At 40.7% G+C, this 18167-nt stretch overlaps 2 protein-coding genes across 4 annotated transcripts in view; both read right to left on the bottom strand.

Annotated features, from left to right (window-relative positions):
• Positions 1–996: 996 nt before the first annotated feature.
• On the bottom strand, positions 997–5581 carry alkbh5 (alkB homolog 5, RNA demethylase). Of its 3 annotated transcripts, none has more exons than XM_042396652.1 (5): positions 5413–5581; positions 4208–4962; positions 4045–4125; positions 3838–3954; positions 997–1965 (listed from the first exon to the last, which is right to left on the bottom strand). In XM_042396652.1, the coding sequence occupies exons 2-5, from the start codon at positions 4924–4926 to the stop codon at positions 1806–1808; spliced, it is 1077 nt and encodes a 358-aa protein (XP_042252586.1). In that variant the 5' UTR covers positions 4927–4962; positions 5413–5581; the 3' UTR covers positions 997–1805. The 3 variants fall into 3 exon arrangements, with proteins under 3 accessions (XP_042252586.1, XP_042252576.1, XP_042252567.1); XM_042396642.1 differs by having other exon boundaries at positions 4208–4966; XM_042396633.1 differs by having other exon boundaries at positions 4208–5581.
• A 2103-nt stretch (positions 5582–7684) lies between these two features.
• myo15ab (myosin XVAb) overlaps positions 7685–18167 on the bottom strand; it is a 52281-nt gene continuing 41798 nt past the window's right edge. Inside the window, exons 63-78 of the mRNA XM_042429396.1 lie at positions 16151–16356; positions 15935–16053; positions 15593–15662; positions 15382–15454; positions 15108–15181; positions 14900–14982; positions 14654–14784; positions 14469–14563; positions 12904–12981; positions 12720–12816; positions 12185–12345; positions 11971–12104; positions 10212–10345; positions 8721–8854; positions 8449–8589; positions 7685–8352 (exon numbers count right to left, since the gene is read on the bottom strand). Of these exons, the coding sequence (XP_042285330.1) occupies positions 8251–8352; positions 8449–8589; positions 8721–8854; positions 10212–10345; positions 11971–12104; positions 12185–12345; positions 12720–12816; positions 12904–12981; positions 14469–14563; positions 14654–14784; positions 14900–14982; positions 15108–15181; positions 15382–15454; positions 15593–15662; positions 15935–16053; positions 16151–16356 (1832 nt within the window). The 3' untranslated portion in view covers positions 7685–8250. The remainder of the gene's footprint in view (positions 8353–8448; positions 8590–8720; positions 8855–10211; positions 10346–11970; positions 12105–12184; positions 12346–12719; positions 12817–12903; positions 12982–14468; positions 14564–14653; positions 14785–14899; positions 14983–15107; positions 15182–15381; positions 15455–15592; positions 15663–15934; positions 16054–16150; positions 16357–18167) is intronic.

Raw genomic sequence — 18167 nt, forward strand, 5'->3', positions numbered from 1 at the left:
AGTTGTGAAACCCTCTCAGGAATCATTCCTACCAGGGTGGGCGAAGAACCCTGAACGCAGTGATTCAGGGGACAAAACATGGAATCGTATACTGTATTTGTTTCAGATGTTTTCGAGTTGTTGTTGGATTCTTGTTTCTCAAATGATATAATTTATTGGAAAATGGATTTAAGTAGTAAATTAAGATAAAACCTAGAAACAAATCTGATACTGTGGCCAATCAATTGCTTTCTCCTTTATAACTTGTCAAAAACATGTCCAAAAAATGCCTCATACTGCAAACAAGTTATGCTATTCAGGTGAAGTCAATGCCTTCTTTTTTAAAGATATTTATGATGGTCAGAAATCAATGATGGTCATGGCAATCAAAGGCACACTCCAGTTTGTTGTTCCCTGTCCTGGTGCTTGAGCAGCCAGCTTGACTGAGGGACAACGCTGCTTTAATGAATGGCAGGCCAACTCTGTGGAAACAATTTCAGCTTTATTTCATCCAGCCGGCGCCTTTTTTTAGCCAGAAAATGTGACCACTGAATCCCATGAAACCACCTCATTTGCTACCACTGTGTCCACAAAGTTAAGTGTCCCATTCACTGTCAGAGAAACTCCAGGATTTTTGCCTCTTTCAGACTCCAATGTCAGCCCTTATATTTAACTTTTAGTGACATGTTAAAGATCACTGCTAACAACTCTAGCAGACCCTCAGAAAACAGCAAACTTCATCTTCAATTACACTGTCTTTAGAAAGTAATTTCTTCTCTGAACCAAGGTTATTTTTGTTCATGTGTAATTCCAGACTAACATAGCAGTCAGCTAACATGTACCTCTGCCAACTGTGGCTGACAGGAAGCAAGAAAACTAATTTATGTGTTGACTTAGCAAACGCAAGGACAAATGCATGTGGAAATTGAGTTTCTTCTCTGGAAATTAAGACTCAAATTAAACAAGACACAATAGGAGTGATTTTGCTCAAAATTAAGTTTCAAACTGACCCAAATGTCAATTTAAAGGAGGAAAAATTAGATTTAATACAGAACAGCAATAACATGGCCTCTGTCACTCAGGTAAAGCAACTTTATAGACTGAAACGGGAGTGTAAAACAAGGCCTGAGTTTTTTTTTCATCACTCCGTAACGCATCAGTTTAGTTGATACACCATTTTGTGACCTCAACCAAGATGAGCAACACGGCTGAATCAAACCATAGCACAGAAAGCATGGCCGCACATCTGCCGGTTGTTGCAACATAAACTGCGATAGGGAGGCGAACATGAACAAACAGCAAAGATCTGAGATGGCACAGTAAAGGTTTGGATCAGAAATGTAGGTGTGAAAAAACTAAAGGTGTCTTTCTGCATAAAAGTTCCCCCAATCAAAGACTATACAAACGTATTGTACATTATAACAAGTTAGATTACAGCTCATCTTTCCTTTTGTACAAGTCCATACATACATCTTTCTTTTAGCTCTTAAGGTCTGTACATCTTGGTTACAAAAAATACATGCCATTTTGAAGTATCTATGAACATAGAAACAATAAATGTTTAATTCAAGGTAATTGAACAGTTTAACAACAGAGCTTAACTGGAATAAGTAACTCGAGGATCTTTAATGTGCAGCAGAGACGCCAGCTTCGTCTGCCAGAAACAAATATACACTCAAACTGATTCAGACTCAAATCAAAATGCAGACGACTTGCTCCTTGTGCCAGACTAAAACTGGAGCGAAAAAAAATGATGGATGATACAATATTGAATTACATAAAAGAAATGGTATATTTATATGTGTACACGTGTGTGTGAAAAGTTCTCAATGACGTCTCATTTTGACTTTACGTCCTGAACTCTCCCGATGTTTGTCGTAATCCTGTCCTCGGTTCCAGTAGTTCTCTGAGCTGATGCTGTGACGACGTTGGCGGGAAATTGACGGATGTCTGTTCTCTTCTTTGTCCATCTCTAGAACCCTCGGCCTGGAGGAGGGGAAAGAGAGAGAAGCCACATCAGTTTTTTATTATCATTAATCACTTGCTGGTTGATTGTTCAATACCTCGTTATTTTACTATTCATGTGACACCTGCTCAAATGTCGACACAGGAGGCGTTTCAGCTGTGTTTTTCAGTCAGCTGTCTCGCGCGCCTGTGTGTGAACTAGAGCAGCAACAATTAGGAGGATTTAGTGCTTCTCTTTGTCTTACATTATAATAATCTGAATATCTTTGGTTTTGGACTTTTGGTTGGACAAAACAAGACATGTATTGATGTCATCTTGGGCTGTAAGAAATTGTAATGTACTTTTTTTTTTTTTTTACATAGTTTTTTGACATTTTATAGACCAAACAATTAGTTGATTGGTCGAGCAAATAATTGGGAAATTAAATCGATAATAAAAATAATCGTTCGTTGCAGCTCTAGTGTGAACAGATACGGTTCTATTGTAAACAATGCAGCTGTCTACACAGGCTGCCTGACGGTTCCCTTTACACTCGCACTTTTACACACAACTGCAATAAGAAGTCCCTCAAGTCTGCTTCCTTCAAATCTATGTGCACAGCTACAGTTATTGTGTATTGGGCTCCGAGCACTGCTAAAACACGAGTGACCTACACTCAGTATTGTACCTGAATGCACCCTGAGTTGACATAGATGGAGGACCAGAGCTGCTGCTTTCACTACGCAGCCTGTGTAGACACTATCTCCTTTGCATGAATGGGTCTGTTTTCAGGCTGCATTGAGACTGAAAACAGCCCTGCATAAAAACAATGCCGGTGTTAATTTTGACAAGTTTAACTACTCAAAAGAAACGCCATACTTGCGACACATGCATGGGCATGTGAGAGGACTGTATGGCTCATAAATTTATCTGCAATTTGTGTGTGACAATCACTTTTGAGTCACTGGCACTATTTGCGACCTGCGTGTAAGCAGTGCTCGCTAATCACTTCTGCAATAACCCCTGCAAAGTTATCATGGCTGCAACGGTTTTATCTTTTGTTTAAATGATGGCGGGATAAACAGCAGAAACACAGTGTTCATGTTATACAATGTAATCCGCCGGGAATGTGTGTTTGCATGCATATGATTGGCCAAGTCAGCGCCTTGCCGGTGTGACATTGCATTGTGTTGCAGTAAAAGTTGAGCCTGGTTCAACTTTTTTCTGGACGACCTGCGTTGTTTTGCTGGAGCTCTCAGCGTTGGCATCTCCGCTACGTCAATGCACTGCCCCCATTCAAATGAACGAGAGGGCTGATGTCGGTCTGTGCGCCACCATAGAGGTCTTCACGGAGCTTTAAGGTTTCTAGCGAGAGACCCTAACTGGGCTGTGTCCAAGTTATATTCAGTCTAATTGTGAGCCATTGTATTGCTGTGGGTCTGAGGTCTGTATGTCAACATGTTTTAAGTGGGCATTGTGACTATGAAATATGATCCAGGAAGCACAACTAGAGTGATAAATCCACGAGTTTGAAGGCTTATCAGCATTACAATGTTATGAGGAAGGATTTTACTGCTCTGGAAGGTTATCAGGGCAGCAAACATTTCATCTTTTGTCAAGGTGATAACCAGGTCAACAGTAGTGATACAGAGTGTGAACGTGATAGCGCAGGGAAAAAAATGACATGTAAGTGTATTATTTTTACCACAGCTGCTTGTTAACTTTAAAACACTGCAGAAAACCCTGTATGTGTCTGGCTTGACTTTTGGATCAGGTTCAACTATTTTCATACCTGTTAAGGACCGGTTCCCTTTTAAATTGGGTCTGTTTCTTTAAATGTATTTTATTTACATTGGGTAGGTTTTCCACACGTCATGAACACCTCTAGTGTGTCTGTATGTGGCAGTGTATACCTGTGAGCGGCATCAGGGTCTGCTTTGCGATGAGAGCGTTTGGCTTTCAGAGGAGCCGGTCTCTCTGCAGGAGACGAGCTTAAAGCGCTGTCCAGTCGAGGAGCGTCAGGTCTAGTCCTGGCAAACAGGAAGGAGCAAGAAACACGTGAATCAAGACAAGCTTTCATTAAAGATTATAGTTTCCTTACTGATTGCCTGTTGACTCACTTCCTAAGGATGATAACTGCACGCCTCTCTTTAATGTCCTGGGGGCGGATGCAATGAGTGATGTCATCTGCTGCGTAGCCACTGAGAAAGAGAGATGTGTTAACAACTTCATCCCTCAAAACAATAACTCAATCAATGCATGACAGCAAATACAGACAGTCACCTGAGTACTGTGACACTCCCTCTCCTCACAGGCAGGACGAACACCGGCTCTGACACCCGGATGGGCTTGAACTGGAAGCGGCAGCCGAAGCAGAGAGCGCTGTCACTGAAGAAGGACACTGAGACGATGGGCCGTGCAAAGATGTGCAGAGGATCCACATGTGACACAATGCAGCCACCTGGTTGATAATCATTGATGACTGCACTGTTTACAAACCCTTCCGGGATCACTCCACTGGACACCAGCCGCTTGATCACCAGCTCGTGCACCCAGCTCGGAATCTCATCCACCTCTCCTTTACGGTACAGCCGCTCCTGGCCCGGTCCACGCTTCTCCAGCTGGGCTCCATAAGTGTACCCCTCCCCAAAGAAGTACTTGTTGCGGAGGGGCGCCCTGTCCACAGTGTGCTCACGGTACAGTCCAGCCTCCCCACTGGTGACCACCTCGTCGATCTTCTCCTCGATGCGGGCGCACTCCTCCGGGGTGAAGATGTTCTTCTGCAGAATGCTGCTCTTCACCCGGTCGGCCTCCTGCTCCCGGAGCTCCGAGCTGTCATCGCTGTGCTCACAGTCGTCATCGTCGGACTCCCGATACTTGCGTTTTCCACCTTTCCCGCTGCCGTTACTCGTCCCGTCCACGTATTTATTCTTGTACTCGTCTCTGTGTGGAGTCATGGATTTCAGCTTCTCCCTCAGGTCAGAGTATCCGCTGGCTGCCATGTCAGCCAAAACAAAACGACGTGTGTGGTTGAGCTCCTAGCTAACAGAAAACATGTATCAGCGCTGCATTTCAGCACCGGTTTAAATGTGTCTAGTTAATGTGAACGGACTAGACGTCAAAACGAGTCTTTAATGATGGATATCAGCAGTATCAGGGGGCCCTCTCTCACTCACTCACAGCAGTGTCCAGCGTTCAGAAGTGGCTAACATTAGCTATTTGCAGCTGCGCATTGAAACAGCGCTGTGGTGCCAAACCAAACAAGCGGCAGTCGTTATTCCCGGGCGGTTATGTTCGCTTATAAACAAACGGAGCTGTGATATAAAAGCTGCGTCGACACAACAACACGCTCAGCCAGCGGAGAGGCTAACGGTAGCTAGCCGAGCTGCTAGTTAGCGTCACTAGCCTGGCTTGGTCTGTCCGTCGCCGCCTGGAAATACCGACAAACCGCGCAGCAACATTTCACATGTCACCGCGAAATAACAAACCTCGGGGCTCCGGAGACGTTTCCGCTTAGGTCCGAGAGTCCAGGAAAAACATTGTCATACTCGTTCAAAGTAACTGCGCTCAGTTTACAAAACCACCACGACCCGTCTCCAAGAAAAGGGCTGAAAATAAACTCGTGTAACCTGTCCGAGATCTGCGCATGCTCAGTGGCGACCTGCCAGTTTGGGGAGAGACTGTCACGTGGCCTGGAGAATCCATTTTGGGATCCTCCTGCTAATTTAGTCCCACTAACCTTTTATTTACCTACTTTAAATATGTGTTTAAATGGATTTGTTGATGTTTATTATAATGTTGTTCACAGTGTTGATGTCTTAATATTAAAATAAAAATAATAATGATAACAAGACTGCACTGATTTGTCTGTGATTTGTTCAAAACACTAATCAAAACTGTCAAAACATCAAATCAATCAAAACATTTTTATGATCCTTTTCACTTATGTAAAGCGTATTTGAGTATCCTGAAAAGCACTCCATAAATAAAAATAAATTATTATTATTATACTTATTATTATTATTATTATTATTATTATTATTATAAGGATACTTAAAGATCTCTTCCAGCCATGTTTTAAGATTTATATAAAATACTCTACTTTGAATAATAATTTGTGTCTGATATGTTTTTTCCACAAACAAAAGTTCAATTATCTTGTTAAAATCCTTAAAATTACATCTACTCCTTCTCCCTCATTTAAAATTCCAGAAACTATGAATATACAAATATACAGTACAATTCAAAAGTTTGGACATTCATTTGAATGATGGTGTCCAAACCTTTGACTGGTTACTGTATTTCATTTCAGAAGTTTAACTGTTGGACACAAAATGTCTCCCACTTCACTTCACAAGTCCATTTTCAATGCACTGGAGGCTCCACGTTTCAACACACTTGTGTTAGTTGCATACCGGACCAGGATTGGCATCCAAACTATTTGTGATGTCACAAATCATGATCGGAGGCCCCTTAAAATTGGATTTTGAATGAGCACAGAGAAACTTTCCACTTTCAGCAGATGAAAGTGAAAACAGCCTTCTATTGTCTATAAAAAAAAAGACATATTAAAAACAAAAAAAATGTATTTATTTTATGAATATCTCCCCACTATGGAAATGAATAGAGCAAATATTATTTATACATGTTTTATAAGATTTGCAAGTGTAATTAAGGTTTCATGAAGTGAATAAAAAACATCTGAATATTTGTGCACATTTAAGAAAAGATAAATCGATGCATAAATTTACCGCCGGATATGTTGTGAGTACTGGTGAATGTCTCATCCTGTAGATACAAACCCACACAGATTTCTTTTGTGCTATTTTTCCTTGAAAAGAGGAAGGATTTGTAAATCTTATAAAACACATATTAGTAATGTTGCCAATAATAATGCACTATTTTCTCTCCATAACCCACCCACTATTTGGTCCAGCTGTTGTACACTGAAATATTTGTAGTACTTTTATTATTATTTATTACCGTGCCTTAATATTGAGATTTTGATGAGTCGATCAACTGATTAGTCGATTAACTGAAATAATTTTCAGTTTGCTAATCTAATCTAATTTTTAAGTCATTTATCAAGCAAAAAGTTATTAAGATGTGAGGATTTGCTGTTTTTCTGTTTTTATATAATTTAATACTTTTGGGTGTTGGACTGTTGATCAGACAAAACAAGCAATTTGAAGATGTTTATTTAAACCCAGATTGGCCCATTTTTAGAGGATTTTACTATTTTCTGAAATTTAATGCACCAAACAATTAAACAAAAATAATCTACAGATTCATGAGTCATAAAAAAGTGCCAATCACAATTTCCCCAAACCTAAGTTGACACATTCATGCTTTTTTGTCTGACCAACAACACAAAATCCAAAGATATCCAGTTAAATATAGACGATGAAGAAAACCAGCAGTCTGACAAACTACAAGAAGCTCATTTTGATGAATTATTTTATAATAAAAAAAAAGTTGCAGATTAATTTTGAGATCTGCTTAATCTGCAAATCTTTGAAACTCCAGCATTTTTCAATATTTTCAGGCTTTTTTTAGATTTAGCAATTAGTTGATTAATTGAAAAAAAAGATCAATAATGAAAATAATTGTTACTTTCAGCCTTACCTGAACCCTGTTAACTAAATCAAATGTCTTGTTGATTTTTATATTATTGTTGAAACTATAAAAACATTTAGTACTGTCATTTTATACCGAACATGTTTATCATCTTTGAATCATTTTGACAAATAAGTGATGAAGTGCTCTTTATTTTGATAAAATATTCTTTACAAAATAACCACATTGGTGCATGAACATTTGTTGAAAATGATAATAGTTTACAGTAACATGTCAAGTTTAACAGTCAACAGTATAAATAAAAAAATAAAAAAACATGTTGCTCATCAGTTATAAAACTTGGGCACAGGCCTGCAAAGCTCCCTCACTGCTCATTAACAGCTTCTATACAAATAAAACATCTTTAATGTTTAAACAATTAAAACTACAGCAGCAAGTGCAAATATTAATAAATGTCAACCTGAAACGAAATCTCAATTAACGTTGACTTGTATTTGTCTCCGGGCTGCACTGTGTTCAGTTATTGCAGTATAACAATTAATTAACAGAGGTACGTGTATGCATTCACATATTATATTAGTGCGTGTGTGTGTGTGTGTGTGTGTGTGTGTGTGTGTGTGAGAGCTACACACAACAAAAACCCGGAGGTAAGAAGAGGTAGGCTATTAATTTAGGGTTTTCTTTACATGTGTGTGTCTGAATGTGTTCATACAAGTGTGTGTGCGTGATTGTTTGTCATTTAGCATATGTTATAACATGGTGATTTCGCTCGGAGGCAGGGTGAGCCTCTTCTCCCGCACCGACATCATGTTTTCCACCTGCATGGCGATGACTCGACACAACTCCAGGCCCTGCGGACAAACGCCACCAGCATGAGCGTGAAGACCGCAACAGTAGCACTGACAAACGATCTCTGAAGTGTGTCCATGTCTGTGTTTACACAATACCTGCTCAAGCTGCAGCTGAATGACCCGCTGTGCGTTCATGTCCCCCAGGGTGAGGTCTACGTACGGGTAACTCGTTCCAGCGGTGGGCCTCTGAGTGCGGCTGGATTGCACCTCCACCAGGGGGACCACTGTCATTAGTTCCTGCACCACAGAGACTACACATTTTAACACACTAGTGCCCACTAAAGAACATATGTGACTCTAGTTGTGGGTTCATGTTTCAGTCACGATCAGCATATCGGAGTCTTGTGAATGTCTGTGTCGTTACTTACGTGTGTATTTTTGTGCAGGAAGTGGAGACCATGTTGATTGACAGCAACAATACAGGGGGCGTAGAAGGTGGTGGAGCTGCTGCTGTGGATGTAGAAGAACGACGAGCCGAACATGGGGAATGCGCTGACCAACCCTGCACACACACACACACACACACACACACACACACACACACACACACACAATTTAACAAGACTGAGCACATATTGTCACTTTTTTATTATTAGAGAGAAGGAGTTGCATGAATAGGAAATAGAAAAACCCTGACATTATCAGAGGGGGCTCTCAAACTTTTACATGTCAGGTTCAGTTTCCTCGTCATGAGGATAACTGCACAACGTGTGAAGACAGTTGTATAATGTTTTCTGTGGATCTGAAGGAGCTTTGTTGGGTCAAAACACAATTACCCTGCTGTGTCATCAGAGTTATCTCTAGCTTGGGTTTGGAGACAGACAGTCTGCGTTACAAACTGAGGGCATGGAGTTTAAAAAAAACTTAGGCGTTTACCAGGCAGGCACAAGGGTCTAGTGAAAATCGCTGCATTATGGGAAATGTAGGATCCAGTGTCTCTGAGACTTGACCTCAACTGGGAACTCAAAGTCAAGAAATCTTTGCCTCTGCTGCTTTGAGTTTGATTGTTTTCCTTTGTTTAATGTCTGTCATAATGGAAGTGCAAAACTAAAACACTGGAGTATTCTCGCTGAACTACTGTAAATAATCTCTGTATTATGACAATATCCTTAAAAAGTGCAAATGTACACATCAGTTAAAGCATTTCTGGCCTTCAGAACAATCGAATGAATTCCAGGATACAGGGCCTGCTGGTGGCTGCAGATTGAATCCGGTGAGGAGGACCATGTTATAAGGTCAAAAGCACCAGAACAAGTGAAGTCAACATGGATTAGAAGTCCTAAAGAGGCTCAGTATCATGGAAAGTTTGAACAGTTGTACAGTTAGATGTCAATGAACCAACTACATCTGCTGACAATAAATACTGTGACACAATATACATTTGCCGACCAGCAGAGATCTTGCCATACAGCTTATATTATGGTAACTATTCCTTTAATATTTTTTGTTGAATTGGGCTATTGTGGGCAAATTTGTGAATCAATGAACAGGAATGTTTCATGACTTTATTGGATTTTTATGTGTTTTGATACTTTGATTTGTCAGGTATTTAATTTGCTGGATGAGCTAAAAACTCCCATTACTGTCTAGATAATTTATCTACATTCAGCTTTTTCCTGAAATTTAAAACAGGACATTAAATTATTTTCCTGAAAATATATCATATAACAATATCTATCAATGTCAAGATTTAAAATTACATGTACTGATACAGGATTTTATCCATATCGTCCACTTGTAGAAGTTGCAGTTGTTACACATGTAGAGAAAATATAATTATATCTCAAAACTGACCAGTTTAGTCAAAATCATAGTTATTACCTGAAGTGCTTCCCCCTATATATGAAAAGGGATCTTACCCAGAAACTGTGCTCTGGCCTGGTGTGGGCTCAGGGTCTGCACTTGCTGCATGTGCTGTGTCACCATGGTAACCCACTGCTGCGGTGGCTGCTTTTTGAACAGAGGTGTGGCGATATACTCCGACAGTTCATGTCTGGGGGGAGAGAGGAGGAGGGGGGAGCAGAAACAGAGTCTCAGATAAACAGAAGTCTGCTTCACTCAGTGATTTCCAACTTTTCTCAAAATGATTTTCCACAACTCAGTGAGCTGTTCCGTTCGTCTGTCGGCTCTATGTGTGTGGGAGGAAAGAGGGAGTGATAACAACAGTAAGAGCAAGAAACGACAACAGAGTTTTACCAGTAGAGAAAGATAAGAGACTCTTGCTCCTTAAATATAACTATTAGTGAGTGCACTGGATTCTGGTCTTTTCAACAACAAGCTTGTCCCTGAATGTTGAACTTCAGAGCTAATTGGTAAATCTAAAGCTCACTGAAGCTCCAGTGCAGCTGTGTTGGTCTTGATTTGTTGTCATGTTGTCTGAGTTTAGAAAAACATCCACAGAGGAAAAAACTATGCTCATTTCACCAATATATTTTGGACATGTGAAATATTTAAATCATATTGGATTGGTGTTAAAAGAGAAATAAGTTATGAAACTGGAATTGATTTTGTTTAATTCGTCCTGAAATAATGGATGGATAATGGAATAAAATGATATTTACTGAAAAACTGCTTTAAAGGATAGGTTCACAATGTCTGTTCAAGTCTGTCAGGTGTCCGTATGAACATTGAAAGAGGTTTTTCTCGCTGTAATGATCCCTCCTGTTCATACTGGCTATTAAAAGATCTTCAAATGTGCTTTCAATGTAAGTGATGGAGGCCAAAATCTGTGCAATGCATTTAAAGGTTATATGAAGCTTCAGCAGTCTGAGTTAGTCATATCAAGCGTATATCTGCCACATTTACAGTCCTTTTAGCATCAGATTCTTTGTGTTTCCCTGTTGAGCTGTGGTGGAAGTATAGTGACAAAAAGAGGGACTTTGCACTAAAAACACTGTAACACTGAAAGGTATCTACTTGATTTGACTAAGTTGGATGGTTGAAGCTTCATATTAGCTTCAGATAAACCTTTAAATAAATCTTTGCACAGATTGAAGGCTGTAGGCTTCGGCCTCATCACTTACATTGTAAGTACATTATGAATGGATCCTTTGATGGTCAGTATGAAGAGGAGGAATGATTAAGGCAAGAAAAATGTTCATTTGGGCACCTAACTAGTGTTTTAAGACAGGCTTGAAAAATTGTGAACCCGTCCTTTAAGTGTAATTACGAGAAACTGGAGGCAAAGGGGAAACACAAGTAAAGACAAATGGAAAGGACTGGTGGAGAAAATTAAAAACGTGGAGAAAATTTGAGGCAGTGTTGACTGTAGTTAATCAAAATGGGCTAAACGGCCGTGCTGTGCAAATAGAAATCATTAAGAGACTGGAAGAATTTTGTGGGTGAATGTGTGTATTTATGTAAGTACATACAGTATATGTATATGTGTGTTTAATACACTGTATGTATGTACAAATCTATTTTTCTTCATGTATTTAGGTAAATCCTCACTGTATTAAGGACTTACCTTTTTCTTTTTTTCACTTTTCTTGTTTTATTTTATCACATTTTTTTATTTTTAGGATTAGAGTTTGCTCTACTGCACACACAACTGTAAAAACGTGATGAACTGGTGTTAAACCAGCGATGATATGATTGATAAAGTTATTGTTTTCTCACATGCTGGGGATGAAGATGATGTCTTTGGCTCTGTGCTGCAAAGCTGCCAGTTTGGAGATCTGGTGGAACTGTTGATCGCTCACTTTTCCGTGTGGAAGGACATTTAACAGTCCTTTACGGTAGTCCGGCAGGATCTGATGTACACACACAAACACAGTTACATACACAAAAACACACATGTAAGTAACACTGTGTGAAACATCACCTGTCGTACCTGGTTATAGTGCATGGCCACACAAAGCTCATTCTCAAACTTGAGCGGTTGAGTCCAGACGACCCGTCTGAACCAGAAGCTGTAGTTGGTGTCGACTAACTCCGCCTCTGTCGCCACATCCAGGATGTACTCGTTTTTGTTCAGAGGTCGCACATTCTGACCTGGACGCATACACACACACGTGGATTTATTACAAATAGATAAAGCATTTTTAAGACAAACCTAAACTATTGGATTAGTGAATCTAGCATCAGATATTAAAAAAACTAAACGTTGCAATCCAACACAAACTATTGACACATTAACCCTGAAACCTGTTAATACTTGTAAAGCCACCTATAGTGCGAGCTGCTGTGCCTCTGAACAGCAACTAGAGAGCAGTCTGATATGTAATCTGTGAGTGTATCTGCTTCACTGACAATGACAAAGTGATTGCTTCCCTGCACTAATGCAAAGTTTAATGCGTGTGAGACAGAGAGCGAGAAGGAGAGAGCGTGTGCATGAGGAAGAAGATTACACACATGTATGAACACACCTCGATTGGTGACTAAAAATATGGCGTATTCTTCCATAGCCTCCAGTCTGTGTAACGCCATCTCATAACACAGTTCCTCAATCACCTCTAAAGCAACCTGAAAAACAACAATATCAACACACACACGTTAAATGCATTGCAACCTCCTCATCCTCATAGACACCGGTAGTGACTGAACACTTACAGAACACGTTTTGATTTTCACGTGACGTTCGATGCCTCCAGGAAACAGAAACAGCTGACGTTTCGAACTGCGTCCCGCCTGAGAAAGTAAAAATACACACTTGTATTTATATATACTGGACATACACACGGGCAAGTCGGACTGCAGCTGATTTTTCCAGGATATTAACACACTTAAACCCATATAAACAGTGGTGGAAAGTAAATTGACTCAAGTGCTGCTACTTGTGTTTTACCAAAATATTTCCATTTTATGCTCTTTTATTCCAATAGATTTGAAAGGTTTTTTTATACTCCTCTACATCTGACAGCATTAGTTACTATGTACTTTTCATAATAATATTCTACATACAAATTATATTACCAGCCTATAAATTTCTTTATGAATTAAATTGTCCCAAAATAATGTATAGTAGTCAGAATAAAAGGTTATATTCTGTATCTTTATTACGGTGAACAAATTCCATGAAAAGATAAAACCAGCCATTGTTTATTCTGTCTCCCAATGCCTTCCGACTGTCCAACCCTGTCTCTGGCTCTCAGCCCCAAGCTCACTGGTTCCCACTGAAGACATTAATCTTTACAAACCGGTCACAAATATATAGTTTCATGTTTTTTAAAAAGATTTCCTTTTTACTTCAAACAGGAGTAAATAGAGCATTTGTTGGGGGAATATTGGGTAATATTTTCAGGCTGCAGTGTCCATTATCAAGTTAATGAAGAAACATGTTACCCAGGGCAACAGTAAGGCTGATTGATTGTTTTTAATAGTTTTTGGAGTGGAGCTCTTTTGCACAGAGGAAAATGCTGAATCAGGCTCTGGCCACACAGACAACACTTGTTAGAATAATCAGTTCATTGTTGGTTTTGTTCTTCTCATGAGATTTGTTGACAAATATGAAAAATAACATCAACTTTATCCTTCAAAATGAACTCCAATTTGACCAGTTACCACATTTAATTGCTGCTTACTTCAATCATAGTAATACTATAAAATAACAAATATAATACTATAGTTCTGGGTGGGGCTATTCTGCATAATGATTACATTCACTTTTCATACTTAAATTAGTTTTGCTGCTAATACTTCTACTCTTTTACTTGCAGGACTTTTATGTGTAATGTATTTTTACACTGTGGGTATTGTTCGTTTTATTTAAAGGACCAGTGTGTAGGATTTAGTGGCATCTAGTGGTGAGATTGCAGATTGCAGTACCTCGCCCTCACCCCTCCCTTTCAAGTGTGTAGGAGAGCCTATGGTGCCTGCAAAACTCGTGAAAGGCCCTCTCTAGAGCCAGTGTTTGATTTGTCCATTCTGGGCTACTGTAGAAACATGGCGGTGCAACATGGCGGGCTCCGTGGAAGAGGACCTGCCCCCTATGTAGATATAAAGGGCTAATTCTAAGCTAACGAAAACATGATTCGTATTTTCATTATACACGTATGAAAACATAACATTTATGAATGTTATATTCCATTTCTGCCAAGTCCGTCCGCTAGATGCCACTAAATTCTACACACTGCACCTTTAAGTAAACAATCTGATAAATAAAAGTAGGCACTTACCAGCATGGCCTTCAGCTCCATGCTGTTGGGCGGAACAATGCGGCCGCCATATTGGAACGTCTTCTTCAGGTTCTGCTCGCATGCTTTAGCTATGCCTAACACATTTAAAGAAAACATTACAAACTGGTGGCTTTGTTAATGTGTACATCTGGTGATAGTGTGTGTGTGTTTGTGTGTGTTTTTACCCTGATACTGAGGCCCAGCGCTGTGAGAGGCCTGCTGGAGGTATTTCAGCAGGAAGGGCTTGAGGACTTCAGAGCAGCGATGAAAAGTGGTCAGGATGTACAGCAGCCTCCAGCCACGTTGGCAACTGTCACTATAGAGCACGAGAGCTCACGGTCACACTCAGGATCACAGGCTCAGTTAAGAAAGAGGTTCACGGTGTGTGTTGGACTAGCGTGTATGTTGTAATGTGTGGCAGGCAGACTTACGGTTTGGAGCTGGTGTTAGCAGTAAGCTGTTTAATGACTTGGCAGTAAGCTTCATCCCTCATCAAGGTGAACTCTCCTATCAGCTGAGGGGAGCACACACACACACACACAAACATAAACACACACAAACATACATGCACAGATTAGCAAACTGTCAAAGAGAAAATAGTCGCCTAACAAATAACTGTGTGTATATGTGTGTGGTTACCTTGAGGAAAGTGCTGACCACTTCATGTTCTGTCGAGCCCCTTAATGGAGAGTCACCCATGAAGCGCATCACCGCTGCACAAATTACACATCCAGGACACGCACGTCAACACTATTTAAGTCTTGAATAGCAGACTTGGTAAAGAAATACAGCTTGCTTTGATTATTTAAAATCTAGTACATGAGCTTGTCTCATTTGACCAGAATAGTAATTGGAGGCCAGCTGTAATAAGATGATGTAATTAGAGGAGAGATGAGAGAAAGTGAGAACTTACACAGGAAGAGATCTGCTGCCACTCTGTTCATGGCCGGGTCAGTAAACTCTATCAGAGACCCGGTGAGAGGAGTCTGCAAATGACAAAAACACACAAAACAGGTGTAATATAAACAACGATTACACTGGAAAATAATATAAATGTATGAGATGATTAAGTCTTGTGGTGTGATAAGATGATTTAAGTTACAGTGATGAGAAAAGAAGGGCACCTTGGAGAACTTGATCATTTCAGTGGGTTCCCTGGTGTCTCTGCTTTTGCTTTTGCTCTTCAGGGAATCTCTGTGAACAATAATCAAGCACAATGTTCTGCATTTAGATTTAAACAGTGATGGAAGAAGTATTCAGTTCATTTACTTCAGTTAAAGTAGCTATAAAATACTCCACTATAAATATACTCCAATACATTAGTCCTAAATTAAAAATCCAGCAAAATTGTACTTAAGTACAGTAAATCTTCTTTCTGAAATTGGATTTAAACATAAGATGATCTCTGTGTGTGAGTGTTTTCCTGTGTCTGCATTTGTGTCTGCACATTTCTTTGTTTGTCTCACCCCCTCCCGCTGGCTGCCTGTCTGAAGTACTTCTTGGCAAACTCCAACATGTCATATTTACTGTCCTGCAGAGCCCTCTCATCCAGATCTCCATCAGTAAAGCCATCAAGGGAAACCTTCTAAAAGACAAAAGTTGATAATGAAAAACAACTTAATACTCAGTTCAGACAGACAAAAACAACTGTTATGTGTGGGTGTGTGTACGTGTCTGTGCACCTCAATTGTTTGATCTATCTCATGTGCAGCCATGGTGGACGCCACGGCAACAGCCACAGCTGATGACACGGCAAACTGTCCTGCTCCGCCTCGAGGCTCCGACTTGCGGTCCAGAGGCAGGGACAGGAAGTCAGGAGGAGCAACGGGATGGACGCAATCGGCCGGGAATGCACCAGAGCGGCCAAACACGGCACCAAACTTCCAACCTGACACACACACACAGCAGAGCAGGGGGATTACAACACCCAATCATACAGAAACACAAATATCTCGGGGTTTGTGTCCCTCCCTCCTGCTGCAACTTCTGATCAATATCCGCCTTTGCTCTGACAGGAAGTCAGATCCTTACCAGCATTCTCCTCTCTTATCATGTACAAGACTTAATTCTCCTCCACAGCTGATAACTTGGCACATAATATAGTCTTTGATCTAATTCTAGATACTAAAGATGAGGAAACTGTATTCATTAAATTACTTATCTGGAGATTTACTTTAACCTTAGTCCCAATCTCTACACGCCTACCACTGACCCTTGTCCTACATAGTCATACAGTAAATCTATCTATCTTTAACCCTAAAACAATTACCTTAAAATTAAAGCTGCACTAATGAATATTTTTAGATTGACAATAGATTAAATGACTTAATGTGTAATGTGAGAGGGGTCACTCAAAGTGATGAAACCACAGAGAATTATCACCCAATGCATTTCCTGCAGCTCGGTAAAGTGTCTTTCAGCTCATTGTTTTGGTTTTGCAATCCAATTGTACTGTTTTGGTTAGGGTTCATCATTTTAACCCTGATAAACCCACTGCACCCTACCAAACAGCAGACAGACAAAGTTAGTGGCAAGCTGAAGAACATAGTGGAGAATTTAGCATCTCTCGGGAGGTGGTGGGGACCCAAAACAGACCTAAAAGGAGAGTAAATAATGTAATTGTTAGGTGGTCATGGTCAACAAGCCCAGAAAAATGGACACTGATGTTAGATGCAGGAGACCATATGGTCCCCCTGAAGCTGATGCTTGAAGCTTTGAAAACCCTCTGCAGAGAGACTCAGAAAAAGAGGAACATGAGCCTGAGCTATCCCCCTACTATACTAGTCCTTTATTAGACAAGGCTTTGCAAAGAACCTCTGATGAAGGGCCAAGTTTCCCTACAAAGCCTGACAAAGCCCAGAAGGAAACAGACCCTCAAGCTTAGAATGCCTGGAGCAGCCGAACAAAGAAAGAAAAAGATGCCAATGAACGCAGAAACAGAGTCTGAACAAAAAGAAGATGACTCATATGCTGCACCCACCTATACTCCCATAGGTCCTAAGCACAGGCTGATGGGAAAGCAGACAAGAATGACAAACAACACAACAATGCAGCAGGCATATGTTGAGCTGAGACGAGCCCAGGCAGGGGCAGTCATCACAGTAACAGACGCCAACCTGATGGTGAGAGAAAATCTGTGAAATAACTGGAAGCAGACCGCTGCGTCTCAATATCAGCAAAAAATCCTCGAAATCAGGCAAACCAGAGCACCGATCACACAATATGAGGCGGTGTTAGCTTTGATTGGGAAGATGTGGGTGAGGTATGTCATCCATGTTGCAGACCCAGGGTACTCAGAAGATGCCAGCACCTACCTGGCCAAAGTGGCCACTGACTTTGGGGTAGCAATGAACCGTGCCCATGAACCAGATTTAGAGTCTGTGACCATTGCCTTGTCCTACTTCAGTGCATCTACAGCAGCCTGGCGCCTGGTGGAAGAAGGCGTCTTGGAAGCAGTGAAGAAACATGACTGAACTAAGAGCATCTGGACACCGTTGAAGAAGGTAACCCTGTTGTATAGCCTGTAAATGTGTCCAGGCGGCCCACATGATACAGATTCCAGAGAGAAAGAAGCAATTCTGCCCCAACCATTCATTCCATTGAATGGGCCAAATCAGGAGTGGAGAGAGGGTGGCCGCTCACCAGGTTTTGAGACCCTGAGAGTGAGGCCCTCCACCCTCTATCCAAAGTCTTTAGAGG

Source organism: Thunnus maccoyii, chromosome 2 (genome assembly GCF_910596095.1).
Source record: "Thunnus maccoyii chromosome 2, fThuMac1.1, whole genome shotgun sequence".
NCBI lineage: Eukaryota > Metazoa > Chordata > Actinopteri > Scombriformes > Scombridae > Thunnus > Thunnus maccoyii.